A 12,757-nucleotide genomic window follows, 5' to 3' on the forward strand; every position below is an offset into this window, starting at 1 on the left:
TGTGACACTACCCCTGATGGACTGGCTTCTTTGGCTACACGGTAGGAGAGTTACATGTTCTACAACCTCCCGTCTTGGGCAGCTACAGACAAGGCAACTTGTGGGGTCAAGAACCTCACCCTCCGCTTCTCATTTTCCCGTAGCTCCATGCTTCCTGTTTGTCTCTGTCAAACCCCCTGCAGTCCTTAGACTTCCCAGTCCCAAAGTCTCTCCCACAGTACCTCACTCACCTCTATATGGTACCTCCCCACGGGAGGAAGACCAGTGCTAAGAGTAATCCTGACTCCTGAGTCCAGTGTTTTAGGGAGTTAGGGTAGAAATAAAGAGCCAGGGAGTAGACATCAAGGTTCCCTCTTCTTCCCTCTCTATTTTTCTCTCTGCCATGTTACAGCTCCCATCTCCTCTCCACCCTCTCCAATCCTTCATATCTCTTATGCAGTGTTAGTTTGCACTTCTCACCCCCAGTAGACTGGTTGGTTCTACCACTGCCCTTACCTGTGCAGTTCTCCTTTTCCGCTATAGTATTCAGAGATGGGAGGGAGTTTAGAGATTATCTAGTCTAATCCTTGCACTTTTCAGATGAAGAAACTGAGGTCCAGAAGGGAGACCTGGCTTGTCCACAGTTGCACAGGGAATAAATAGATCACCTGAACCAATGTTCTCTGACTGTAAAGTCAGTACTTTTTGCCTCTCTGTTTCATATTGTTTCCAACTTTGGGAGAATGTTGTGGAAAGGACTGGGACTGATTTAGCATGGAATGTGGGAAGGGAGTGTAGACTTGTTATCTGGTAAATACTGATATTGACCAGGTCTCAAGAGCAACTTGGAAAAGAGTGATATGGGTCACAGAGGGCCAGGGAAGAGGTATTAGAAGACTTAGGACTGAGGATGGTAGAAATCCTGGAATTTGGCCCTCTTCTCCCCCCTCTTTATCCTAATTTTCAAGGCCCATTTTAGGAAAGCAGAGGGTAAGATCAAATCCCAGAGGGAATTGCTGCAGCCAGACCTTGCTGTGGTAGGATTTCTGCCTGGGACGTCTCTCTGACTCCTGATGAAGGGAGATGGGGCAGGGGTGGAAAAGATTAAGAGCAACGAGGTGGGGGTTATCCACAGATACACTTGTGCTGGCTCACCCTCCAGAGGCATTTTCATCCTGACTCTTGCTGATGCCAGGCTCTTAAAGGCTTCCCTCTGCCTTCCTTTATTCCCTCAGCCCAAAGAGTCAGCAAGGACAATGTGCCCAGGAGAAGTAACTAGTGGTCCCACTAGTAACTAGTGGAGTTGTGGAGGGGGGAATGGTAAGAGGGTCTGGTTTGGGCAACTAAAGAGAGGAGAGTTAAATCCTAAGTGTGTTTCTGTCCTGTGCTTAGATTTTGATTTCTAAAGAAAACAATTAAGACATTGTCAAGACTTGGAGTTTGGATTAAGGCCAACAGAACATGTTTTCCCAAGGCCTTTCTGGGAAAGATGGACCATTCCCATCACACACACACACACACACACACACACACACACACACCCTTTTGTTTCTCACCACTCACTAAGTTATAGATGACCCATGACAGCAAAGGCATCCCCCACCCTTCAGGTCCATGTTGTCATTCTGGATCGTGATCATCTGTTTCTGTAGTTCCTCCAGGCAGCAAGTACCCCATAGCCCCCTGTTCGGTGTTGACGCCAGTGTTGTCCATAAGCAAAACACAGGCAGACTGAGATCACAAACACCAGCAGCAGCAGAATCGTGATGATGATGATGATGAGCATCTGGTTGTTCCAGGAGGGTTCTGGAAAGGGAAAGGGCAAGTGTGAAAGCACAATCCCCTCCCAGTTCAGCTTGGGTTGAGCAGAGCCGTGGGTCCTGGAGGGTGCTGATTTCCTAGGACACCAAAGGCTGGCTCACAGGATGCTTGACTTTTACTCAACTGGTGAAGCCTTAGTACTTTGTTCTAGGTACCGGCAAGCATCTGAAGGCCTTTTAGGTACGAGGTGCTACAAAGAGATGCAGAGATAACAAACAATCTCTACTGATCTAGCTTGTAGTCTGGAAACCATTCTAGCCTTGAGCATCATGCCAAAGGGTCAGGCTTGTCAGGTTCTCACCACGGGACCCTGCAGTCTGGATGGTGAAGCTGACTTGGGCTGCATTTACCCCTCCTAGGGAGAGTGCAGCTTGGTTTTTGGTTTGCCAAAGACCTCCCCGATTAGGGACCTAAGGCTTTCACCTCCAGCTGCTCACAGTCCTTGGTCTCCAAGATTCTAGGACAAGGTGGGCAAAGAACTAGAGATCATGGGATTTGTATGGGGGAAAGGGAAGTAGGAAAGATATTGAAAGGAAGAAGGAGCCCTGTGAGCAGGGTTGAGAGAGTCACAGCAGATTAGCTGCCAGCATTGTCAAGGAGCAGCCTCCTGGCAAAAGCTGAGAGCAAGGCTTAGAGTGCTTCTAAGGCTCTAAAGGAGGAAGCAGGAAAAACAGACTCAGAATCAGTTTCCCCCTGGGGTCCTGCCAGACGTACCAAATATCTCGAGCATTTTGGGCTGTGAGGTGGCAGAGAAGAGCTGCTCACAATATGGCCTGAGGTCCAGCTCTGCGCGACAAGAGAAGTTACTCTTACTATCTTCCCTTCGAGCAGTGACGTTGAGGGTGAGCCAGGCATCCTGCAGAGCTGTAGACACAGTCACAAAGGTCTGGCGATATAGCTTTTCGGTGCCTTGGAGCAGAGTGAGCGTGAGGTTCTCCAGCGGGACCACATTAGGCACATGGCATGTCAAGGTGAAATTCTTACCCACAATCACCCAAGAAGGCTGCAGGCTCAATGTCACCTGCTCTGGTGGCCCTTAGGGGACAAAAAAAAAGTAATAACCTTGTGAGTGGAAGACCTAGGGAAGGGACTGCCACCTTCTCTCCAAGGAGTACAAGGACAATAAGGGGAGCCCTCATCAGTGCTGCTATCTCTTAACCAGCTTATATGCTTCACTTGTATGAAAGGGCTTGGACTATTGGCTCATTGTATGGTATAAATAAGGAGGAAACTATTCAGGGTGAAGAGTTTATTGCTTCATTTCACCGTCTTAGAGATGGTTTGGGCCTTGGAGTCTCAAGTGGATTGCATCAATTTGGACAGATATATGTCTAGACAAGATTTAGAAATATTATAACAAACTGAAAAGACTCCAGTTTAAGTTCTCCATCCCACCGTCTTCCCCACCCCCAACAATTAAACTACCCACATGGAACATTTACTTGTTGTACAGCTTGTAACAAGTTAGTGAGTAATGCTGGACAGGGAATGTGGAGGGGGAAGCCCACGCTGGTGGGGCCAAGATTGGGGAAGGGGCCAGATCTTGTCCACTCACGGTATATGATGACACTGACCGACTTCCTCTTTTGAATATTAGAGCACATGAAGTAACAAAAGATGTTGGTATTCTCGGAGAAATTTGATAAGTGAAACAACTTCCAGTGAGTCCCTTCTTTCTGCGTGTTCATTTTTATGTTACGAGTTTCAATGCCTCCTGCTTGAGGGTATGTACAGTTGGTGCTGCAGTTGATCCACAGGTCCTTGCCAGCCTCAACCACAGGCCACTCTGGCTGCATTCTCACCTCAAATAGCTCCTCACCTGCTACTGAAAGAAGCAACAGCAAATACCGCATTTCAGGAGTATGCACGCATGCTTGTGTGCTTGTGTGTGTGTATGAAGTGGGATGAATTCTTGTACTGTGCCTATTTGAGGACATTGGCATGGGTGGTTTAGGGAGACATATCATAGATTTTCCAGATTTAGGGTCAGGGCAATTTATTATTAAAGGGAGCTAACATATAGCGCTTTAAGTTTTGCAAAGCACTTGATGTAATTATCTCATTTGATCCTCATAACAACCCTGTGAGGTAGGTATTACAAATATTATTAATGACATTTTACAGATAGGTAAATTGATACTAGAGAGGTTAAGTGACTTGTACATGGTTTCACAGCTAATGTGAGAGTCAGAAGTGAAACCTAGCCCTCTCTTGGCTCTTAAGTCCAGCATTTCCCCCACTGCATCATATGTTGGCCTCTGCCCAATACCGTTCACATCCAACCCTTTTTACTTCCATCGCTCAGGCCCTCATTACTTTTCTTCTTGGCCAATAGACAAATGAGAATGCCAACAAAGGTGGTGTCTTACCCAAAGTCACATAAGTAGTAAGTAGGAAAACCAGGATTTGAACTCAGATCCTCTTGACCCCAAAGTTTGCTGCTTTTTAAATTTTTTTTTTAAACTATATTACCCTGTTTCCTTATCTTCCTAATTGGTCTCTCCTCAACCTTCCTTTTCAAACCCATCCTCCATATTTCTGCCAGATTAATCTTAAAACATAACTAGAGTCATGTTGTCCCCTATTGAGTGAAGTCTGACCTCTCTAGCATGGCATTAAAGGCTATCTACAATATCGCTCTAAACTACCTCTACTGTTTTATCTCCAGTTACTCCCCTGAATGTACCTACCTCACTCTGTAGCCAAACTAGCCTATTCTCTGTCCCACCCTCCCCACCACCGCCACACCTATGCTCAAGAGTTAAACCTCTTTGGAATGCCCTCTATCAACATCCTCCTCTTTCCCCTTCAGGATCTAGTTCTGATACCTCCTCCTTCATGATGCCTTCCCTGATCTTCCTGTAGACTATAATCACTAATAGGACACATAATCTCTCCTGGGGCTTGAATTGTACTGTCACCCATTCAATGTTCACCAGCTTACCAGCCACACCCCCCCCTTTCCCTTGGTGCACAATCAAATATTGGTACCTTTAGAAGCCTCTACTGAACAGTCACTCCCTCCTTCTATGGGAGTGGAATGAAGACTTACTCTCACCTTCATATTTGAGAAGCACCTCTTAGTTATACAAACTCTTTCTTGGAAGTTGTCTGAACCATGGGGGGCAGTGGGAGGGCGGGGAGGTGGTAGAAGGAAACCTGTCAAATGGGACCTAAATCATTTCCTTGAGTAATATAGAACTTTCAAGGGGAGGGAGTGTTAGTGGTGAGGAAAAACACTAAGGTTCTAGAAATCTTACCCATGAAACAGAAAGGGATTGGAGAATAGATTGAAATGCAAAATTCAATAATATATTATTTACAAGAAATATACTTAAAACCTAGAGTCACACAGAGTTAAAATGATGGGAATTTGTCATGCTTCAGGTGAAAAGAAAAAAACAAGGGTGTAAATAAGGAGGAAACTAATTGAACTACAGAAATATACATCAAGACTATAATAGTTGAGGGCCTTAATATATCCCTTTCAGAACCAGACAATTCTAACTCAATAAATATGAAAGAAGGAAAGAACCACAAAGATAAAGACCTTTTGAAAAATTAAATATGATTGATTTCTGGCAGTTACTGGATAGAATAAGAAAGGCATATACATATTTCTCAACTGTGTATGGCACCTTTACAAAAAGTTGCTGTACCAGAATACACAAACTTCATAAACAAATACAGGAAAGCAGAAATATTAGATACATCCTTTATTGACCATAATGCAATAAAATTATAATTAGTAGAGAGACTTTGAAGAAAAGAGTGAAACCTAAAAGAAAATTAGTGTAATTGTAAAGAATTGGTGTGCCAAAGAACAAATCATAGAAACAATAGATAATTTCATCAAAGATAATGACAATGAGACAAATACTAAAATTGTGGAATGTAGTCAAAGCAGTCCTGAGGGGGAAAGTTATATCTCTAAGCTTTGATCAGTATTGGATTTACAAGTATGTTCTATCAAACATTCAAAGAACAATTCTTTCCAATATCATATAATATATTTGCAAAAATACAAAAGCTGTCCTAACACCTCTTTTTATGATATAAATGTAGTTTCGATAATCAAACCAGGTAGAGACAAATCAGAATATGGATGAGAACTACAGACTAATGTTCCTAAAGAATATTGGTGAAAAAATTAAAGTATTATCAAAGAGACTACAACAATATAATAAAAAACTATATACCAAGACTAGTTTAGATTTATACCAAGAGTACAAGATCAGTTTAATATTAGGGAAATGATAAATAATAGACTATATTGACATAATAATATTAATATTATTATTATATTATACTTATATATTATAATGAATTAATATAATATAATAATAAAACAATAAAAACCACATGTTTATTTCAATGCAGAAAAAACTTTGACAAAATACAACCTCCATTTTTGCTTTAAAAACCAATATGAATGGCCCTGGACTCAGGAAGACTTGAGTTCAAATCTGGTCTCGGACCATACATTTGACACTAGCTGTGTGACCCTGAGCAAGATATTTAACCCTAATTGCCTCACAAAACAAAAACAACAAAAAAAAAACCAATATGAAGAATAAAATAAATGGACCTTTCCTTAATACGATAAAATTTATCTAAAATTGCATTGTATGTAAGGGGAAAATGTTAGAGACCTTTCTAATAAAATCAAGCATAAATCAAGGATATTGATATCACCACTACTATTTTATATAGTTCTAGAAATCTCTGCTATGGGCATGAAGATAAGGAAAAAATAAACCCTGAAGGAATAGGCATAGGCAAAGGGGAACCAAAATTATTGTTGTTGTTTCTGGTAGATGATATGATGGGCTACTTAGAGTACCTGAGGGATTCAACTAAAATTTAATTGAAACATTAACTTCAGTAAAGTAGCAATATATAAAATAACACCCTTAAAAAGAATCAACCTTTCTGTATATTACTAACAGAACCTAGTAGGAAGAACTAAAAGGAGAAATTCCATTCAAAATAAATATAGGATTTATATATATATATATATAGATATGTGTGTGTGTGTGTATATATATGTGTGTGTATATATATATATTATATATATATATATAAGCTGTATATCAAGGCACTCAAGAATTATCTAATTACAACTACAAAATTTTCTTCACAGAAATGAACAGACCTAAATAATTGGAGAGATATTAATTTCTCACAGTTGAATTGTGTCAGTATAATTAAAGTGACTACCAAAAGGTTACTTTAAAGAAATTTTTTTAAAAATTTAGTTCCTGGGGGGAAAGATTCACTATTTGACAAAAACTGTTGGGAAAACTAGAAAGCAGTCTGGCAGGAATTAGGTTGTTCAGTCTTGTCCAACTCTTCATGACCCCTTTTGGGGTTTTCTTGGCAAAGATACTGGCATGGTTTGTCATTTCTTCTTCCAATTCATTTTTACAGCTGAGGAAACTGAGGCAAACAGGGTTAAGTAACTTGCCCAGGGTCACACCACTAGTAAGTGTCTGAGGCTGGATTTGAACTAAGGGAGATGAGTCTTCCTGATTCCAGCCCCAGCACTCTATCTGTTGTACCACCTAGCTTGCCCATTGTGGGGTTAGCTAAATAAGAACCTTAATATGTGGGGTTAGCATCTCAAACCATACATTATGATCAACTTTAAATGCAGTTATGATCTAAAGATAAAGGTCATATCATAAACAAGTTAGGGAAGGAGATACCTTTTTTGGACATAAAAATTCTCAATTGAAAGGATCATAAGTGATAAAATTATCAATTTTCATTAAAATTGAAAAACATTTGTATAAACAAAATCAATTCAGTTAGAATTAATAGGGAAACAGTGAACTTAGAAAAAATCTTTTGAATGAGTTTCTCTGATAAAAGTCAATCATCTTTTAAAGGCAGTTACTATGGCCTCAAGGACATTGTTGGGTAGAATTAGCTAAATTGCTCTTAGTTAAAGAGATTGCATGGTCCTGTACCTACTATTACATAGCATTATGGCTCCTTTGTCCAGATTGAGGATATACCCCTCTCTCTTCTCTCCTCTCCTTTCCTCTTCTTGTGATAACCTTAATTTATTTATTCTGTTAAGCAGAGGCCATGTAATGTCTTTGATGGCACTACCATACTGTAGAAGCAGCCAGACGGTATACTGGATAGAGTGCTCTGAACTTAGTACAGTGCCCGGAACATAGTAGGCCCTTAACAAATGCTTGTCAACTTTTTGTCCACCCTATGTTTCAAAACCATATCTGAAGCTCCTTACAGGAAACAGTATCACCACCCTCTCACCATCTAACATGGTAGTGGACACCATGCCTCCTCTCATCATCTCCCGCGCATCTATTTGTATAGACAACTCTATTTACTCAGACAGCTGTTGCTCAAACTTCACTGATTGATTTGCCTTGGCCTATATGGTGGTCTGGTAGGGAAGGCCATAGTTAAAGTCTGATCCCATTCATGTAAGGGCTTCACCCAAAAGACAGGCTCTAGTTGTACCTAAAGCAGGCTGGTCATCCAGAATAGGGGATGATAAAGAGGAGGCATACAGTCTATCAAATCTATATCTTAAAAAAAAACAAACCAAAAACAAATTTCACCCCTCTTTAAAGAATCAACTGTAGAAGGGATTCAACTTTGTGGATATAAGTATGAAAAGCTCCCAATTTCAGACACCTGAAAAAGGGACAAAAGACAATCCTCATCTAGGACGTCTAATTTATTTAGCTAACCCCACAATGGGCAAGCTAGGTGGTACAACAGATAGAGTACTGGGCCTGGAATCAGCAAGACTCATCTTCCTGAGTTCAAATCCAGCCTCAGATACTTACTAGTGGTGTGACCCAGGGCAAGTTACTTAACCCTGTTTGCCTCAGTTTCCTCAGCTATAAAAATGAATTGGAAGAAGAAATGACAAACCATGCCAGTATCTTTGCCAAGAAAACCCCAAAAGGGGTCATGAAGAGTTGGATAAGACTGAACAACAAAACTTCATAGTAAAAATCTTCTGTAAGTTCTCCCAGTCAACTGAACTCTGAAACTGACAAAAACTCTGAGTTGTCCCCATTAGACCATACCCTCACAAGCCATTATTCTAATGTTCTAATCTTGCTGTTTAAATGTTTTCCTGTAATTACTCACCTTCTCACTTAATCATAGAGGAAGTTTCCATAGAGTTAATATCCCAGGAGATAGTAATGTTATAAAATCTGGGGATTTCTTATTTCGTGTTCCAGTTTCCAATCTTCATTGTCATTCCCACTCCTATCCTTTTCCCTTATAGTCCTAGTCTTGGCATGGTTTAACACATTCTTCAGAGAAACTTCTAGGTCAGAGATCATATTTCCCATCTGTAACCCATCAGTCTCCCTAAGCATTGCCTTTTCCACCTATATTATCACTATGTCCCTAAGTCATTCCTCTGCCTTCAAGGCATAGTTTTTAAGGATAAAAAACTCATCCCCTTCTGACTCTATCTAATATGCACAAATAAGATTATCTTCATTTTGTTTGTCAACAGTTCACTTTTTCCAAAGCAGCCAACGAGAACCAAGGAATACATGATTTTGCTACATTTTTACTTTCCTTGTCAAATTCCTTAAGTATGCATGCGCCTAAGGTGATGAGGGGCTTTCTCCTTATCCCACTCAGATAGGTCCCCACATACCCCAAACAGTGTTCTGGCTACAGAACACTACAATCCTGTGTCTGACTGTATCGCCCAAAATGCCCATCCTTTTCCCTCTTCACAAATTTAACCACAAAGCTGTTGCTGGGCCAGGCCTAACTTAGGCCCTTCCAGTAATTCTGACTCAGGCTTAGAATGTAATGAAGTACTCACGGACCCAAAATACAAGAAAAACAACTTTAACGGTGACAAAGGGTAAAAAGGTTATAATTTCTAAGGTTAAAAAGATATCAATTCAAATAAATAAAGGCTAGTCCCCTCAGTCTCCACATTCACCTCTACAAGCCATGCTAAGGAAGGAAGGCAGGCCTTCCCACTGGGCAATAGGAGCTCCAGTAAAACCCCTAATCTATCTCTCCGTTATCTTTGCATCACATGGAAAGGAATCCAAAAGGCCTCCCTCCCCGTTAAAAGTCCAGCCCAGCCTCCATCAAACAGGTGGCTGCTCTTACCACAGAGAGTAAAGAATCTAAGATGACTGACGTTATGAACCTTCCTGACTGGGTAAACTAACTTTGTGGCTGGCTACATCTTGGCCTATACTTTTAGCATGCCCTCTTAATCCCTCTCAGGGCCAGGATTTCCTCACAGCTGCTGAGATCCCCCGGGCCAATTCGGAGGACAGAAGCTATTTTTCGTTACTAGGAACCTCTCCGCCATTCCCCATTGTCCTTCCCACTTTCTCTTCCCAGAGGGAATAGATTTTAGTACTATTTTGACTTCAGCACAAGGAAGGAAATTCATTCTAATTACTTGGAAGTTGTCCAGGTCAGAGAAAATTGTGAGACTATAGGGATAGAGACATCAGCTGCTCTTTGGCAGAAATCTGGCAGATTTTGGATGCCTGGGAAAGAGACCCCAGACCCAACACAGAACCATTTTTGAAGTATAGGCATGGGACTAAGTCTCTTTATCGCATCTCCTGGAGCTTTCCCAGACTCCTGAGCCTTGTGTTGTCTACTCATTGGGCCCCACCTGAGTGGACCGCATTCATCATAACAGCAATGGACGGAGGGACGTAATATTTATTAAATGCTTACTAGGTGCCAGGCACTGTACCAAGCATTTTATAAGTATCTTGTCCTGTCTTAAACAGAATTTGAGTCATTAAAAACTGGTCCCCCTGTCCTCATAAAAAAAGGCAAGGATGGGTCTTAATTCAAGGAGCAGGGAGCTAAATTGAATTGGGGGCTAGGACACACTTGACCCAGGGGTATCATTCCAGCCTTCTTAATACATTTCCATTCAGATAGGCAGCTGTTGCTTTGGAATCCCAAGGACATTAACAGTTCCATGATCTAGGAAAAGTGAGGTAGGTGTCTCCCCCCAACACCCAGAAGAGCTAAGCAAAGTGTTACTACCCAAGCCTTGCTAGCCCCTCCCTCTGATAGCAGCTTTTGCTTTTCCATCCAGTACTTACGGTTATGGCCAGCAGAAATTTTTACCATTTTCCTCACCTGGAGAGGAGAGCAGGGTCAAGAAAGCCATCAGGACCCAGGTACTGAAAAGCAACATTTCCACACAGATAGACTAGTGGGGAAGTAGCTGAGAGCGTGGTAGGAAAGAGAAAGAGAAACAACTTTGGGCGGATCTGGTTTAAGTAACTGCCTGGTAGGTGTCCCCTGCAGTCAAGAATAGCTAGTATGCTCTAAACCAACATGACAATTTCCTCCAATTGTTTAAGCATTTCTAGAAAATATATGCTACAAGAAACCAAAGGAAGTAGAATAGCAACTGATAAGCCTACTTTTGTATAAAGAAAGTTATAAAACCTACTTCCTGATCTTGAAGTAGAGAGGGAATTCAAAGAAGAAGAAAAAAAATAGAAATTATCACTCAGTTGCAGCTGGGGAGTTGGAAGCTTGAAATATCACTTGAACTCAGGAGTTCTCAGCTGCAATAGGGTTAGCTAAAGCCAAGTAGGTTTTTGAACTATAACCAGCACCACTATAGTGAGCTCCTAGTATTGGGGAGCCACTGGGATGCCTAAGAAGGGATGAACTGGCCCAGGTCAAAGCTCCATGATGTGGTCAGTAGTGGGAAGGAACCTATGAGTGGCCACTGCACTTCCAACCTGAGTGAGATAGGGAGAACCAGTCTCAAAAAAAAAAAAAATCCAAATAAACACCAAAGAAAAGATTTCAGGGAAAATAGTTTGAATTGGTGCAGAGCAAAGTGAGCAGAACCAGAATTCTTTATCTAAGGTCAGCAACATTGTAAAGAAAAAATGGCTTTGAAAGGCTTAAGAACTCTGATAAAATGATCAACCATGTCTCCTGAGAACCTATGATGAAACATGTTACACATCTCCTGAGGAAGAAGTGATGGACGCAGGGTATGGAAAGAGGTATACATTTCAGGGCATGGCTATTGTGTGGGTATGTTTTACTTGATTTTGCCTATTTATTACTAGGGTTTTCCCCCCTTCTCTTTAACACCCTCTGCTTGGGACACGGATGTGTCAATCCACACCCAACCTCAGAACCGGCCGTGTCAAGTCCATTCACCCACTAATTCCACTCCATGGCCTCCTCTGTTCAACCTCCACCTAGCACCCAGACTGCACCCCTGTGGAAACGAAAACCAGTCATTTCTCACGCTCCCTCCCAGTTCAAACTGATTCCAATGCTGTCAAACAGGCATCCACTCCCTGACTGAGTGATATGCAGAAGCAACGCCCCCAACCATTTTTCACAGCTTCACTTAAGGTGGAGTGATTGTGAGCATTGTCAGAGTTTTGATTAATCAGTTCAAACTGCATTGTGAGCTCTGACTCCCAAGCCAGAGAGGCAGCTCTTGAGAAAACTAAATTATTAGTATATTCATTACACATATCCCATCAATTAATACGAAAATTATAGATTTCCTTCTCACTACAATGAGGGAGTTGGAGTAGGTGGTTTGTAAGATCTCTTCTTTTTTTATGTTCTCAAGTTTTATGATCCTAAAAAATGGACTGAACTCTTTTTAAACTTCAGGAAATGGGGGAGATAGCATGGGTGTGTGTATGTTGGGGCACGGAGGGTCTATGATAATAATAATTGCTAACATTTATCTAGTGCTTACTATGTGCCAGGCACTGGTGCTCATAATAATCCTGGGAGTTAGGTGCTGTTATTATATTTTTTATTTTATTTTATTATACTTTATATTATATATAATTATATATTATATATATTTATTACATTTTATTATAAAATATATATATTTTATAGATGGGGAAACTGAGGGTGACAGACGTTAAGTGACTTGCCCAGGGTCTCACAGCTAGTA

At 41.1% G+C, this 12,757-nt stretch overlaps 1 protein-coding gene across 3 annotated transcripts; it reads right to left on the reverse strand.

Annotated features, from left to right (window-relative positions):
- Nucleotides 1-1,405: 1,405 nt before the first annotated feature.
- Nucleotides 1,406-11,084, reverse strand: ICAM2 (intercellular adhesion molecule 2). Of its 3 annotated transcripts, none has more exons than XM_027872975.1 (4): nt 10,942-11,084; nt 3,356-3,622; nt 2,515-2,835; nt 1,406-1,785 (listed from the first exon to the last, which is right to left on the reverse strand). In XM_027872975.1, exons 1-4 carry the CDS (start codon nt 10,997-10,999, stop codon nt 1,616-1,618), a joined length of 816 nt encoding a protein of 271 aa, XP_027728776.1. In that variant the 5' UTR covers nt 11,000-11,084; the 3' UTR covers nt 1,406-1,615. The 3 variants fall into 3 exon arrangements, with proteins under 3 accessions (XP_027728776.1, XP_027728775.1, XP_027728777.1); XM_027872974.1 differs by having other exon boundaries at nt 3,356-3,625; nt 10,942-11,083; XM_027872976.1 differs by having other exon boundaries at nt 3,356-3,625; nt 10,905-10,992.
- Between the last annotated feature and the right edge of the window lie 1,673 nt (nt 11,085-12,757).

The sequence above is a fragment of the Vombatus ursinus genome, unplaced genomic scaffold (assembly GCF_900497805.2).
Source record: "Vombatus ursinus unplaced genomic scaffold, bare-nosed wombat genome assembly UNPS02014801.1, whole genome shotgun sequence".
In the NCBI taxonomy this organism is placed as follows: Eukaryota; Metazoa; Chordata; class Mammalia; order Diprotodontia; family Vombatidae; genus Vombatus; species Vombatus ursinus.